The sequence below is a fragment of the Phascolarctos cinereus genome, unplaced genomic scaffold, assembly GCF_003287225.1.
Source record: "Phascolarctos cinereus isolate Bilbo 61053 unplaced genomic scaffold, phaCin_HiC Scaffold_4;HRSCAF=312, whole genome shotgun sequence".
Taxonomy (NCBI): Eukaryota; Metazoa; Chordata; class Mammalia; order Diprotodontia; family Phascolarctidae; genus Phascolarctos; species Phascolarctos cinereus.
The window spans coordinates 670,731,628-670,748,652 of NW_027555847.1; the positions used below are offsets into that span (position 1 = coordinate 670,731,628).

At 41.4% G+C, this 17,025-nt stretch overlaps 1 protein-coding gene across 5 annotated transcripts in view; it reads right to left on the reverse strand.

Moving 5' to 3' along the window:
• The window catches only part of EPS15L1 (epidermal growth factor receptor pathway substrate 15 like 1), a 129,081-nt gene extending 116,420 nt beyond the window's left edge, over positions 1–12,661 (reverse strand). For all 5 annotated transcript variants that reach the window (XM_078154060.1, XM_078154061.1, XM_078154059.1 and 2 more), the window contains exon 1: positions 12,551–12,661. In XM_078154060.1, coding sequence (XP_078010186.1) covers positions 12,551–12,583 — 33 coding nt within the window. In that variant the 5' untranslated portion in view covers positions 12,584–12,661. The remainder of the gene's footprint in view (positions 1–12,550) is intronic.
• Positions 12,662–17,025: the final 4,364 nt, after the last annotated feature.

Genomic DNA, 17,025 nt, shown 5'->3' on the forward strand with positions numbered 1-17,025 from the left:
CATTTGTAAGATGGGGTGGAAGGATAGGGTTTAGATTAGATAACTTCTAAAGTGTCTCTGCGCTCTAACAGTGACTAATCTGCTCTGTGCAAAATTTTATTAGCTATTACTCTGAACCCCCCAGAATTTGTGCTCTGGAGGAAAAACACTGACAATCCCCCAGGCTATAGCAGAGCCTTTACATTCTACAAGTATTTATTAAGCACCTATAATAGCCTGACACAGTGCCAAAAGAGGAAGATAAAATCCTCATTCTACAACTGACTTGTCCAAATATGCCACAAGCTATCTGTGTCTCTTGGCAACAAGTCCATGCCTACCAAGCAATTCCCTATTTAGCTTGACACAGACCTTCTATAACGAACACTGGTATTCCATCACTGGAAAGCTCCAATAGCAATCCCTGTGTGTAACCAAATCCACTATGGACTTTAGGACTTTGCTTATCTAAAAATAAATATCTATGGGACATGAACAGAATTTTCTGGCATTTAAAATATGTATAATTACAAAAAAATATATTAAAAGGTCTCTCTCATTGTTCCCATCTTTCCATAGATACTGTTACTATCCCTGCTTCCGAGTTTCCCAATTCTTCCCAGTGTCACCGGTTCAGCTTCTCCAATTCAGCCCAGTGTCTCTTCAGAAGGGGGGCAGAAGAGATGAGGCCAACAGAAAAATGATGAGAAAGAAAAGCTCCTGGGGCCAACCTCATCTCAGTTCCCTTATTATCATTTTAGTAGTATTTGAACAACTTGGCTTTTACCACTCACTGAATCCTCTAATACTCTTCAAAATTTGAGGTCTTGAGATTCAGAACAATGCCCAAAGGGCTATGAAATTGTGTATCTCCTTGGATCCAGCAATACCACTACTAGGTCTGTATCTCAAAGAGATCAAAGAAAAAGGAAAATGACTACTATGTACAAAAATATTTATAACAACTCTTTTTGTGATGGCAAAGAACTAGAAATTGAGGGGATGCCCATCAACTGGGAAACTGATGAACAAGCTGTGGTATATGACTGTGATGGAATATTACTGCACTATAAGAAATAATGAGGGGGATGCTTTCAGAAAAACCTGGGAAAACTTATATGAATTGATGGAAAGTGAAGTGACTAGAACCAGATCATCATACTCAGAAACAGCAACATTGCAACAATCATCAACTGGGGAAGACTTAGTTACAGTGCTCTAATCAATACAGCAATCCAAGACAAGTCCAAAGGACCCAAGAAGAAAAACAATATCTATATCCAGACAGTGACATTCTTACTCCTTGGCTCAATTTTCACTAGAAGCTTTTTATTTCTCTACCTTGTTACAATTAATTAGATCCTTCTTTATTACTTATATTTTCTCTCCTTTGGGAAACCTCCTAATCTTACCAAATCAAAGGTTCTACTATGCTGTACAGATTTGAGTCTTCTATCAAACGGTAAACATGCTCATCATTTGGCCCTACTCTCTCTACTCTCATGTTTGTAGTAGAAAGTACACTGATTTTTGATATCCCGTCTGCATTTAAATCCTGGCTCTGCAATTTAACTCCCCATCTGACTGTGGCCAAGTCGCTTCACCTCTGTGTTGGACTACGAGATTTTCTACTTAAAAAGCTCAGCACCTTATTCTCATAGCAGCCTAACACAAACCCTTCCCTCCCCTGGGCCCGACCTCCTCAATGACCAAACACAGCTCCTCCCACCATGCCTTCACTTATGATGCTCTCCTAGCCTGAAATACCCAACTTGTAGCAACGTGGAGCTGTGGATAAAGCCCCAAACTGGGGGACTGGAAGACCCAGACCTGAGTGTGGCTCTGCCACTTCACTTGACAGATGCCTGACCCAGAATAAATCACCTAACCTATGCGGACCTCAGTTTCCTCATCTGTAAATTAGTTGTAACAATACTTTGAGTACCAATTCACCGAGTGGGTGCGATGATCAAAGGAGAAAGTATATAAAGTGTTCAGCAACTGTGACCCATTACTCCTCTTTCCATTATATAAGGCTCATCAGGTTTTTTTCTTTGAAATGCCTCTTAAATTCACCCTTTCAACTTCATTTTTACTCATAAATACTTTTAATTCAAGCCATTAATAACACTACCAGATTAAACACTGCTTTTGATATGCCATTTCTCTGCTCAAGAATTTACAATTCCTTAATACTCACTCACTCAATAAATTTCAAACTCCAAGACCTTTCAAGGTCTTCCATAACCTGACCCCACCCTACCTAACCAACTACTCAACCTTATTTACCACTGTTTCTTAAAATCCACTCACTGTCCAGTAACGGTCCAGACCATTCTTATTCTGACACCTGGAATTCTTTTACTTCCCCTCTGTTTGTCCAAATTCAATCCATAATCTCTCCTTTGAAGTATAGTCATACAAACAAGCAAACAGTTATTAAGTTCTTCCATAATAATACTAATAATAATAATAAAAGCTACCATTTATATAGCACTTACTATGTGCAAGGCACATACAATCATCTGATCCTCAACCCTGGAAGGTAGGTACTATTATCATCCCCATTTTACAGATAAGGAAACTGAAACAGACCAAGGTAAAATGACTTGCCCAGGGTCACATAATGAGTAAATGTTTGATACTGAATTTGAACTCAAGCCTTCTTGACTCCAGGTCTAGGCTCTAACCTCTGCACCACTTAAATCCCAAGCTCCTCTACTGAAGCCTTTGGAACTATACCAGTTCATACTGATTGCTCTCTCCTGTGAACTTATACAGAACTTGTCTGCACCACACAATTTAGTTCTTCATTAACCTATCTTATTTTCCCTTCTAATTAATGTGTGCTAGCCATTTTTCCTCAGCAAGATTATAAACTCTTAAGGGCAGTCAATAAGCATTTATTAAATACCTGCTGCTATGTGCCAAGCACTGTCTGTAGTATGTGCTGGTGATAACAAAAAGGAGTGAAAGACATTTCTTGCCCTGAAGGAGTTGACAATCTAATGAGGAGGACAACAGGCAAACATATATGTACAAACTACATAGAGGATAAATAGGAAATAATTAACAGAAAGTAAGTGTCAGAAGTAAGAGAGATTGGGAAAGAGCAGGATCTATATTTCATACTTTTTTTTTAATGTTCTCAACAGCACCTGGTAAGGCACTGAATATACATCAATTGTTCCAAGAACAGTGATTTCAGTGGCCTAGTTTATAAAGAAGGGACCAGGAAAACACTTTTCAACATAAAATTTTAGACACATTTAAGTTTTAATATATTATTTGCATTACTTTTTTAACCTCAAAGTAAAAAAAAAAAAAAAAGAGGCAGCCCTCCAATATGCTGAATGTCCTCTATGGAGAATTTATAGTCAAACATGAACATGAAATTGCATGGGACAAAATGCTTGGCAAAAGTGGTGATCTGTAAGGTAAAGGCCATGTCCTCATACTACTGAAATCACAGATGTCTAAAGTACCATCTGGGTAAGTTATTATCCTATACTTCTCCTCTCCTTTCCTTGAGAAAGTAATCTATAGTTGATGTGTTCACTACTTCTCTGACTCTCTTCTTAACCCTCTAAAGCAACTGTGGGTTATGACTATATGGAGTCAAGTAAGTGAATGTGAGGGTCGCAGAAAAATTTGGCAACACTAAAAGGTTTCTGAACACACAATGCCAAAAATTAATTCAAAATCAAACGCCTAATGAATCCGAGGTATTTCTGGCAATGCTTGCCCGTGTTGCATTGTGTAACTTCACTACAGCCTTGGTTCTGAACACAAAACATGAGCACTCTTTGCACTGAGCATGCCGTCACACCACGAAACGCCAAGGAAAGCTGCCAGAAACACCTCAGCTCAGATTTGAGACTACTGTATGTTATGAATTGTAGTGTTTTTACTGTACATACACAATCATTAAATAAATTTTGGCATGGGATTGGGGCAGAACTTCCAACAATTTCCAAAATGACCCTAAACATTCTACTGCTATGCACTTATGTAAAGTGGCATTCTCAGCATTGACAATTATAAAATCAAAATATCAATCAACTCTGAAAAACGTTGAAGATGCTCTACATCCTGTAGTATCAAATATTCTACCAAGATTTAATTCTTTATATAAAAATCAACAAGCACATCCATCTCATTAGTATGCAAATTTGCTTTCATCTTTAATAAATGGTAAAATTATAGGTATACCAAAGAACTGTTTTAAAATAAATTTCTTTATGATTTATCATCAGTAAATGTTTGATTTATATACCTATCTTATATACCTATATACCCAGGGCCACATAAAAATTTCTTAGGCAAAAAGAGGTAGCCAAGTGGGAAAAGTTTAAGAAGTCCTGCTCTAAAGTCCAGCTTCTGACTTCATCACTCAAATGAAACTTCTCTCTCCAAAGTTATCAATGATGATATAGTCAGCAAATTCAATGGTATTTTCTCAAGACTTATCCTTCTTGTCTTCTCTGCAGCATTTGACATTATTAATTACCTTCTTCCTCCTGGATACCATCTCTTCTCTAGGTTTTTGTGACACTACTTTCTCCTCATTCCCCTTCTACCTATCTGACTACTCTTCCATCTCCTCTGCTGGTTATTTATCCCAGCCATGCCTACTATCCATGGGCATTCCCCAAGGCTCTGTCCAGGGTAGGCCTTTATTTTCTCTTTTCTGCCTATGTGGAGTGTCCCAAAAACCTTGGTGTAGTTTTAAGCTTTGACTTCAGAATTATAAATGCTATAAACTTATTTAAAAAAATGAAATTTTAAATAAGTTTCTTTTATACTCTAAATAATAAATTTTTAATTTTAACAAGACAGGGTACCCTGTCATGATCTGACTTTTTAACAGTTTCTGGAGGACATTTTCTCAGACTGGATCAGCAGAGGAGGGCCTCTTACTTGGCCACCTCAAGCACCTGATCTGTCTCCATTAGAATTTTCTTGTGGAGCCACCACGTCAAAACTGTCATTTTGCATCAAAACCTCATTCTTTGGATGATCAGAAGGCGAGGATCACAAATGCTATTGAGTAGCAGCTGAGGAAAGTTTTTACAAAGTCTGAAAATCAACTGGAACATACTGATATATTGCGTAAGACAGTGGTTATGTTGAATTTAAAAACACCACTTTTAAAATTTTGAATAATTAACCTTTCCAATGTTATTTTTTATAAGTATGTAGTATTAGTACTTATGAAGTTAGCTTAAATCTGCACTAAGAGTTTTAGAATATCCTGTCCTATCTCACTTAACAGTGATCTTATCAGCTCTAGGCACATGATTCTTTCCAGAGTTTCAGTCCCACATCTACCTTTTGGACACCTCTTACTGGCTGTCCTATGAGCATACCAAATTCAACATATCCAAAACAAAACTCATTATCTTTCCCCAAAAACCATTCTCTGCTTCCAAATCACTCTATTACTATGCAGGGCACTAGGACACTCCCAGTCATTCAGTCTCACCACTTCAGTGTCATCCTCACCTCCTTTACTTGCACTTACTTCCCCTATCCAATCCATTGCCAAATTCACCCTTTCTATTTAATCTACAATCAACAAGCATTTATTTAGTGCTTAATGATCCCATGAATCCCTCCTCACCCACAGATCCCTCTACTCCTAACAGAAAGAGGCAGATCAGTTTCCGTACAACCAACCAGCAAGAGTTTCAGTGCCTACTCCCTGTCAGGCACTGTTAGGCACTAGGAATACAAACACAAAAGTATTTTGTTAGTTAAGGACCTTAAATTCTAAAGGCAAGGAGGATGGACAGAAGATACAATCTGTGTACACAGGTAAAGAGAAAAGGTACAAAATAAATGCACAACCATTTGCAGTTGGAGAGGGACTAACAATTTGGGGAACCAAGAAAGGCTTCTCAAAGCAAGAGACAGTATTAGAGTTAAACCTCGAAAGGCTTTAAAAGGCAGAGGTGAGGGGCAGCTAGATGGCGCAGTGGATAGAGCACCGGCCCTAAAGTCAGGAGGACCCAAGTTCAAATATGGCCTCAGATCAAACACTTGACACTTACTAGCTGTGTGACCCCGGGCAACCCCAATTGCCTTAAAAAAAAAAAAAAGGCAGAGGCGAGAGGAAGAGGTGTCAGGCTTGAGGGAGATGGGATGTCATGTACAGGGAGCATCAAGGAAGCTAGTCTGGCCACAGCTTGGAGTGTGTGAGGGGGAATAACGTGTGACCAGCCCGGAAAGACAGCCTGTAGCTAAATGGTAAATATATACCAAACAGGGGGGTTCATCTTTTAGTCTACAGCCACTGAGGAGACAATAAAGCTTTTTGATAAAAGTGCCATGGTCAGGCCTATAATTCCAGAATATAATTTTGGCAGCTGTTAGAAGATGGTTTAGAGAAAGGAGAAACTGGAGGCAAGGAGTTCAGTTGAAAGACTATCACAAATAGTGCAAAAAAAATCTTTTAACCTGTCCACTTATAACTTCCTAGCTACGCATATGAAGGCCACTGGACTAGTTTCATTTCTTCCTCTCTCTCTCTCCAAAGGACTGATTCATTTTCAGTAGACAGAACAGGCACGATCCACATTCTAAAGCCAAGGAAACTGAAGCTCGGAGCAGTCAGATGCTGTACTCAGGGTCACACAGCCACAAAGTGCTGGAGCCAGGAAACAATGCCAGGCTTCCTGACACCAACTACAATGCCTTTTCTACTACACCACCCTGTTTCTTAGCAAAAATCCTCTCAAACCTGTGTTTTTATATAATGGTAAATCCTAAGAGCTGCCTCACAATTCCCATTTTTAAAACCATATTACTCCCTTTGTTCTAAATTCACACCCAGTTCTCTCACATTCATACCCTTCTCTCCACTCACACATCACTTTCTTTTTTTTAATACTTGCTCTTATTTTATTGTTTTTTATCTTTTTTTTTAATTTTAGACTTAAATTCTAAAACTTAAATACATAATGTGAAAAGAAAAAGAAACATTATAAACTTAAATATAAAATAAGAAAAGAAAAAACATGTCACATGCACAGAAGAACATCAAAGAGGATTCAAAATATATAGCAATGAATTTCCACTTCAAGAAAGCTTATTTAATAAATACTATGCATTGTATTGAGAGCTGTCCATCTTTTCTTTGCTTCCTTATAGGTTTTCTTTTGTCCTCTGCTATACAGACTTTTTACTTTGTTCTTTTTTTCCCCTCTTCCTCTTCCCCCCCTCCCAGGCTATAATTAAGTGGGGATATATTTACACATGTATATCAACATACATGTATACATATATACACACATATACATATGTATATAAACATATGCTTTCCCTAACAGATTCTACTCCTAATCTTTATTTTTATGTTTGTGCATATCTTATTGCCTACCCTTCCTGACTCCTCTACTTTACTTCTACCCTCTACTTAGCCCTATTACTTAACCTACCCCCCCTCCAATGATCCCTCCCTTATCCTCTCATTCCCATAAATCTAAACATCCTTCTATACCCCCCCTTAACCTATTCCCTCACCCTCCCTTCTAAAGATCCCTCCCTTATCCTCTCCCCTATGCCTATCCCGTTAGCATTTTATTTCTTTCTAAATCTGGAAGACTTTTATACTCTCACACATCACTTTCATACAGACTCTTCTCACCTTTGAGTGAACTATTACAGAAGCCTTTTTATTGGTCTCCCAGCCTAGTCTAATATCTCCCCACTACAACCTACATTCCACACAGCTGCCAAAGTGTTCTTCCTGAAGTACAAGTGGGACTATGTCCTCCCACCACCACTTTACTAAATTCCAGTGGCTCCCTATTACCTCTAGGATCATATATAAACTCCGGTTTGTATTTAAAGTTCTTCACCTTTGACAACATCTCCCCTTTCCAGCTCTATTACATATGTTCCCCCCCCTTCACCATACCTCACCCCCCCAAGCTGCACTAGCAGTCCTCCATGCCTGGAATGTACTCCCATCTCTCCCCTGCCTCTTGGAATCATTGGTTTCTGCAGCTTTCTGCAGGAAGTCCTTCCTGGTCCTCCAAGAAGCCAGAGCCAGTTTGGTGAAAACATGTGCATGTTGTCACCTAATTAGAATGTAAACCCCTGAGAGTAGAAACCTTTTTGCCTTTGTCCTTGGGTCCCCAAACACTCAGCATAGTGTCTAGTACATAGTAAGCACTTAATAAATGTTTATTTTTTTAATTCAGTAAAGATAATAGACTCATTGAAGGTACTATAGCAATCCCACAATCAGTGATTAATTTTCTCATTCTCCCTTCATGATGCAGTAAGAATAAGTAACTTTTATATACATTTTAAAACCAGTACAATTAAAAATGATCATGTGCTATCTAGTCCATTAGCTTTTAGGGTCTTTAATGGTTAGGTACTGTCACTGTTCTACAAAGCATCAATCACTAAATTGTTCACATTCAAAGAGTAATTCAATACAACTGGTTTAGGACCTAAATATAGAATAGAGATGGCACTGATGGAATCCAAAAAAACTTGCTAGAGCTTCCCATATTGACAAATGCATTACAAGATGCTTAGGTCATTACAAGGTTAAGATATCCTGACAACATGAACTGAGATGGATGGTTTTCATGGTGACAAAAAGGCAGATGCCTGTCTGTGAGAAGAGCAAGGTGACACAATCTGAGGCATCTTAATCTGCAGAATAACACTGAGACCAATAGCACCATCTCATCCAGTCAGAAGCTCCTCTTCCCTTATCTTGCTAGCTAACACTAAGGACAAGATGCAAGAAAAAGAAAACAGTATCAAAGTTTAACTTAGATGAAATAGAGAAAAGATGCCATATGCACCAGAAGCCAAGGTAATGTTTATCAGTAAGTCAGGTACATAATCACAGGATCATTTTGAATAAGAAATGGTCATGAGGCTCAGATTTCAAGAAATCTAAGAATGTTTCCCACATCAGTACCGAAATATTTGTTAGCCTTTGAAATGAAATTAATCTTTTTTTCTTTTTCCATTATCCCTAAGGTCTGTGCCATCAAGCATTTATTACAGTAACATATTTTTTCTAAAGATCTAAAAATGTGGGGGCAGCTAGGTGGCACAATGGATAGAGCACTGGTTCTGGAGTGAGAAGGACCTGAGTTCAAATGCGACCTCAGACACTTGACACTTACTAGCTGTGTGACCTTGGGCAGGTCACTTAACCCTAATTGCCTTGAAAATAAATAAATAAATCTAAAATTGTTATATCACATTCACTAGTCTTTCACGTCCTGTAAAACAGGAGAGGAAGAATGTTAAGGATGGTTATTAAGTGATATATCTTAAGCCACACAAAGGCAAATCTGATTCTAAGATAAAGATCCCCTTTACTCCCAGGCAAGGCCAGTGCTCCAGCAAGAAGATAACACTACATTCCCACAAGCATTCCTTGAAGAAATCAACAGTTAGAAATTATTTTAGGGAAAGCAAAGGTGGCATGGAAATACCTCGAAGAATAAAATACTATGATTCAAGAACTGTGTATAAAACACAAGAGTTGTCAAATTTAACTATCAAAAAAGAAATATGGACAAAAAAACCCCACAGCTTTGCTTAGATATGGATACCAAAAGTCTTCATGATCATCTACTTTGTATCCACCCCCTGGGCCTGGCTCAGGGTAAGTACTTAATTGCTTGTTGATTTACTGATCCACAATTATCTTCAGGGTAAAAGAAAGGTGCAAGTAGAAAGAAATTCCAGATTCAGTGGAAAGGGGCTTTGAGGAAAAGAGTAAATGGACAGTTATTGGGGGCCCCCTGCTCAGGGAGAAAAAACAAGGAGATACTGTGAAGTTAACTCTTTATCGCCTTCACAACTCTCCTACACACCTCAATTTTCCCTACCTCTCATTTTAAACCAATTTATTCAATGTTTTCTCAACTCTTTGCCTTTACCAGTACCTACTCTGTACCTACCTCAGTCTATAAAACTCTAACCTAGCCTTCAAGGCCCAAGTCAAGTCTCACCTTAGCAATGAGAATACTGACTTAATACATAACAATGTTTGCCACATAGTAAACATTTACTAAATATTTTTCATTCATTCATGTTATCATTACTTACATGCATACCTAACCTTTCCAACTATACAAGAAGCTCCTTAAGAAAGATTTCCCTTCAATATAAAATAATTTCCTAACAGTATGAGTTGTCTAAAAATGGAAATGTTGCCTTTCAAGGCAGTGACTTTCCCATCCCTGAAAGTAGTTAGATGCTTCACAACCATGTGCTGGAGATACCACAAAACGTATTAATGCAGTTGGCAGGGGATTGGACTAGGTGACTTTTTAGGTCCCTAACAACTCTGTTATTCTATATTTTACATGTTTTGTCTTACTCTCTCACAACCCCATATCATAATGGGCATAATATCTACAGAAATAAAAAAGAAAAACTGGCCATGCAGATCAGAATAAACAAATCATGGATGAAAAACTGTCAGATGCCAGAGTTTTGGGCATGGAACTCCAAGCTACTGTCTGTTATTCACCAGTTTTGTATGTACTCCCAACAACCTTTCCAGAACCTGTATTTGACAAATATATGTTGGGTTAAAATAAGATCAAATGCTCAAACTCGAGACAATGTTAAAATTTTCTAGCTAGTCTTAAATCTCTCAGACCCCCCAACAGAAAGGGAGATCATCATGCTTTGATTAGTAAGCAAATTAGGGAGGTTTTACTCACTATTTAAAGCACAGCCCTGAAAACTGAGTTTAGCATATGATAAATCATCTCTCCCCCCTCTGAACTGTTCTAGCACTTAGCTGTATTTCTTACATACTTAGTGATTTCTACTTTGTGTTAAAGTTCTAGCCATATCTTATCCTTTCCACTAAATCGTAACCCTTTGAGGGAAGCAGGAACCCTTCCCTATTCATTTTCATATCCCTCTGCTACAATGCCTAAAATTGAACTGAATGATACTAAATTAGTGATAAATATTCCAAATGTGTCTGCTCCTCTAAAACTTAATAATCATACAGTTTGGACTTTTAACACTCACACGTACCATGTCTTATTGTCCATTTATGTCTAAATTTAATGCCATCTACTTCCTGGAAATGTATATACCTATCAGTGCTATCTGAGATTATATCTTCTGGTGAGAAGTGATTCTTAAATGTTTTCTCTGTATGGTGCCTCTTAACCACACCATGAGTAATTAATTAAAGCACTTTAAAAATAACTGATTGTTAGAGACGGAAGGGGCTCTAAAGATCATTTACTCCAATCTCTAAATCTAATTGGTGTGAACACTGAGGCCTTCTGGGATGACCTGACCAAAGTCACACAGTGACTTTACTGGCAGAGCTGGCAAAACACCCATCTCCTAATTCTCAGGCCACTAATACTTCCATTACCTCTTTTATATTTTACATATATATATATATATATATATATATATATATATATATATATATGCCTCAAAACCTGGAAAAAACCAACCAACCACGACATAAGGCCAAGGACCTCGTAAAAACCGATACTACATCCGAAGAAGTCATTTTACACCAGCATATCACTTGTTTAAATCATCTTAGCTATAAAGCTTCAGCCTGTATTGCAACGTCAAACTTCAACACTTGAGTTTGTGGATGTACTCCCTCCAACAATGCAGACAGCAACCCGTCTACACCTCGGGCAAACGTCTGAGGGTTTCTGTGGCTCCCAGATTCATCCCTCGGGGCCAAGCTGGTGCTGAGCCTCTGCAAACTCGGCTAGCCCGGTCCTGGGAGGCCGGCCCTGAAGCCTTTCCAATGTGGTGGGGCTCCGAGAGTCTGCGCTCCACCGGCTCAGCCTTCGAGTCACCTCCATGTCACAATGAGGCACGAAAACAGGACTCGGGGGGTGGAGCGGCGAGTCACCCCAAGCAGGGGCTCAAACGGCAGCCGAGGGACCGACTTGGGGCCGCCAAAGCCCGCATCTCAAGGGAAAACCTGACAGGCAGCAATGTGATCAGACGAGGGTCGGCCCCCGGGCAGCCTCGGGGTGGCCGCAGTGAGCGCGGGGGTCGGGGTCTCCACGCCGGGGAGAATGAATGGCTCCCCTCCCGCCCCCGCCTCCTTTTACTCTCGGTCTCATACTCTCACTCGGGCTGAGACAAGCACTCCCTCCTCCTCTCAGCACCGAGTCCTCGGCCAGCATTCCTCCTCTGGGGGCCTGCATCCTCCTCCTCCTCTTCCTCCTCTTCCTCCTCCTCCTCCTCCTCCCTCCTTCTCCCAGCGCCTAGAATGACATGTCACTCTGGTCGGGCCTGAAGGGGATCCCCAAGCGCTCGGCCACCACCCCGCTCCCCAGGGCCACGCTCCCTGGGTCTGTCACCTCCGGGGGGGAGGGGGCGCCCGAGCCGACCCCGCCAGCCGGCCCGCGCTCCCGACGCCTCCCCTGGGGCGGCCCCGGCCTGCTCCGCGGCTCCCCGCCCCGGCCCTGCCCGACCCAAGCCGGAGCCCGGGCCCTCCGCCTCAGCTGGCCCGGCCCCGCGCGGGCCTCGCGCGCTCCGAGGCCCGCCCCCGCCGCCTCTGCCGCCCCCCGCCCCGTACCTGCTGGGAGAGCGGAATGAGCGGAGCCGCCATCTTCGCCCCGCTCCGGCACCGACCGACCTACGGCGGGGAGGGGAGGGGCCAGCAGGAGCCGGGGTTCCGTGCGCGCGCGGCGTTACGCTACGCAACGCGGCGCAGCCCGGGGCCCCGCCCCGAGAGCGCAGGTGGGGCGTGGGGAGGAGGAGGGCCCGCGTCGCGGCCGCGGCTGGAAGACGTTGCGCTGCAGGAGGTGAAGGGGCGTGACCTGAGAGAGCGGGAGGAACGGGCAGCCTCCCAACTTCCCTTCCCATCTTTGCCACCGTCTCTTGCCCTTACCTTCAATCCGCTCCGCAAGAATGCATGTAGAACCGTACCTACGAGTGCATTAATAGCTTCTCTCGTCTCAGTGGTGCAGTGGATTGGGAAGCAGAAAAAATTGGGCTCGCATCTGGGCTCAATATCTGTAACTATGTGACCTTAAACAAGTCACTTCCCATCTACTGCCCTTGTGACCTTGGGCCAGTTTCTGAGTCTCTGTGTCTCTATCTTTATGTAAAGTGAGTGGGTTGGACCAGATCAAGGGCTCTTAACATTTTTGTGTGTCCTGGACCTCTTTGACAATCTGGTAAAGCCTGTGGACCACTTTTAAGATTATGGTCTTTAAATACATCAAATAAAATATTTAGGATTAGAGAGGAAATCAATTATATTGAAGTACAACTATCAAAATAGTTTTTTTTAAATTCAGGGACCATTAGGTTAAGAAACTCCCTGACTACCCTTTTTAATTCCAATGCCTTCCCTCCCATCTCTTGTTTATCCTGTATGTATCTTGCATATAATTTGCATATGCTTGTTTCCTTGAACTTCTTATATACTTGTCTTCCACACTGAATTGTAAACTCCTGGAAGGCAGGGATTGGGTTATTGCCTTTTTTTGTACCTCTCAGGGTTTAGCACACTACCTAGCACATTCTGGAGTTTAATAAGTGTTTATTACAGTAATTGATTGACTGATACCTAAACTCACTCAGGTTCCTCACTCTCCACCCCCCTCATATCCAATCTATTGCCAAAGCCAATTTATTTTACCTTCCTGACATCTCCTCTACATGCCTCTTTCTCTCTGCTAATACTAACACCAGCCACCTTAGACACTGGCGCCTCATCTCCTCACCTGCGCAGTCTCTCTCCACTCCAGTCCATCTTCCATTTAGCTGTCAAAGTGATCTTCCTAAAGCACAGGTATGACCCTGTCACCTCTCTACTTAATAAAGTTTAGCAGCTCCCTATCACCTGTAGGATCAAATATAAAATCCTGTGTTTGCGGTTCAAAGCCCTATGTAATCTATCCCCACCACCACCTTTCCAATTATTCTTCAGGGCAGTGACTCTGGCCTCCTGCCTGTTCCTCAAACAAGGCCCTCCATGTCCTGACTCTAGGTATTTTCTTTTGCTTGTTTGGTTATGGTTTTTTCTAGGCAATGGGGTTAAGTGACTTACCCAGGGTCACACAGCTAGTGTTATGTGTCTGAGGTCAGATTTTGAACTCGGGTCCTCCTAACTTCAGAGCCAGTGCTCTATCCACTGTGCCACCTAACTGCCCCTGACTCCAGGCATTTTCACTGGCTGTCTCTCATGCCTGGAATGCTATCTATCCTCATCCCCACCTCCTGGCTTCCCTGGCCTCCTTTTAAGACTCAACTAAAATCTCACCTTCTACAGGAAGACTTTCCTGATCCACCCTTTCCCTCTGTTATTTTTTTAACTTCTAATTTATCCTGTACATAACATATATAGGGAAGCTAGCGGTGCAGTTGAGTGCTGAGGCTAGAGCCAGGAAGATTCATCTTCCCAAGTTCAAATCCAGACTCAGACACTTACTGGCTGTGTGACCCTAGGCAAGTCACTTTACCCTGTTTGCCTCAGTTTCCTCATCTGTAAAATGGTCTGGAGGAAAAAAATGGCAAACCACTCCAATATCTTTGCCAAGAAAACTCCAAGTGGGGTCATGAAGAGTCTCACATGACTGAAACAACTGAACAAATAGCTTGTTTATATATAGTTATTTTCAACTGTCTCCCCCTTGAGACTGTGAGCTCCTTGAGAGCAGGGACTGTCTTTTGCCTCTTTTTTGTATTGACAGTGCTTAGCACAGGTCCTGGTGAGTAGTAAATGTTTAATAATTGTTTATTGACTGACTTCCAAGCCTACATCTATGACTCCTCCTCTGGAGCTACGCTACCCCTCCCCCCCAACTTGCACACACAAGTGAACTGCCTTGCTCCCTAATTCCTTGGTGTGTGCCTCAATTCTGCCATACTCTTAAATTATACCTACTCTTCCCGTGGATGCTGTATGCATTTGTGGAGCTAATTTATTATTATCTTCATTTTATGGATGATGAAATCAAAGCTAAGAGTTTTTCACTTGCTCTAAGGCAGGTGGTGAGTAAGATTCTGAGCCAGGACTCAAACTCGGGTCTTCCTGACTTCAAGCCCAGTGACCCGTCTATTATACCACCTACTTCCTCTGGACAGTCCAGCCCGTGCATGCTCTGTTTAAACTGCAGCACTCAGAATTGAACACAGTTCTCTAAATGAGGTCTAACAAAAGCAGAGAACAGTAGGACTGACTATAACTTCCCTCTTTCTAGAAGTTAGGCTGATGTTAATGCAGGTTTTGTTTGCTTTTTCACCCACTGACTCATATGGAGTGAAGTCCGCTAAAATTCCCAGATGGCAGCTGGGTGATACAGCAGATAGAACACTGCACCCAGAGTCAGACTTGAGTTCAAATCCAGCCTCAGCTACTTACCAGCTGGGTGACCCTGGGCAAAACTCAACCTCTCTTTGCCTCAGTTTCTTCATCTATAAATATAATAAAGCAGCTACCTCCCAGGGCTGCTGTGAGAATCAAATGAGATAATAATTGTAAAGTGTTTAGCATGTTGCCTGGCACATAGTAAGCATATGTAATTGTTAGCTATTATTATTATCTTTTTTCAGAATAACTAAATTTATCCCTATTGAATGTTCCCTTATTAGACTCAACCCTCTCTGGCCTTTACAGATCCTTTGGGATCTGTCATCCAGTGTAGTAGTAGTGATGGTGGTAGTAGTAGTAGTAGTAGTGGTGGTGGTAGTAGTAGTAGTAGTAGTAGTAGCAGTAGCAGTAGTAGTAGTAACTATAATAATTGCTGGTGTTTAAAGGTTTGCAAAGCACTTTATGGTTATCATCTCCTTTGATCTTCACAACTGCCTGGGATGGAAGTGCTGTTATTATCCCCATTTTGCAGATAAGGCAGAGGTTTAAGAAATTTAAACCGGGGTTACGCGTGCTAACTTCTCCAAGGTTAACAGCTAATGAAGTGTCTGAGGCCACATTTGAACTCGGGTCTTCCTGACTCCAGCACCACCTATTGGCCTTTCTAGCTTTCTTAGCTAGCTGTCTTTCCTAACTTTCTGTCATCTGCTAATTTGACGAGTATAAGTCATTGATAAAAAAATGTTAAATTGCAGAGTTAAGAACAGATCCCTGGAGCACTCCACTGGAGAGCTCCTGTCACACTCAGCACAAAGAAATGAAGTCAGGCAGGCAGACCTGTTCTGTTTTGCTTTTAGTATATTAAAGAATTTTGAACTTTGAAAAATCAATTTTATTTATATCTTTTGTTTTCACATCACCTATGTTGCCCAGTTTCTCTCTTTCTCTCCTCCCAGAAAGCTAGACACTATAACAAATAATTCCTTTAAAGAAGGAGAGAAAAAAGATTCAGTAAAACCTATCAATACATAGGAAAAATCTGACGTTATATATAAGGTCCCATACCCATATCACCCCTCCACCTCCACCTCTTCAAAGGAATGGAGGTCATTGGTTGCATGACCTGCTCTTGAAGAAGTCTTGAAGGCTCATTCTGATCAATGGTTCCCTTTCTAGATGTCAATCAACCAACTCTTTAATGAACCCCTCTAGGAATTAAAAAAAAAAACTAACTCATTTTCTTGGAATTAAAGATAAGCGCACTGGACTATAATTTGCAGACCCTGTTTTTGTTCCTTTTTCTGAAAATCAGTGATTTGCCTTTCTCCAGTCTTGTGGGACCTCTTTCATTTTTCATGATTTTTCAAATATCACCAAAAGTGGCTCAGCCGACAGATCTTCCAGTTCTTTCAGAACCATCCAGGCCAGGTGCCTAGAATTCTTCCAGAGCAGTGAGGTGCTCACTTACTATCTCCTTACTTAACTTGGCCCTTGGCACCAATACTTGACTGAACTGGCTTTAGCTAGCCTTTTATTTTAAAAACTAGGGAAAGGTGACCTCAGGTGTTTTGACCCAGCCCTTTAGCCCCTCCACCCATCCCAAGACTTTCTACTCTGCCAAGAGCTCATGGGGTGTTCGGGGAGGACTATAGCACCTCTGGTGTTGGGGCACACCAAGCCTTTTTCAGGGCTGCTCATCCCGCCTTGGTCAAAAGTTGTGAAAAAAATAC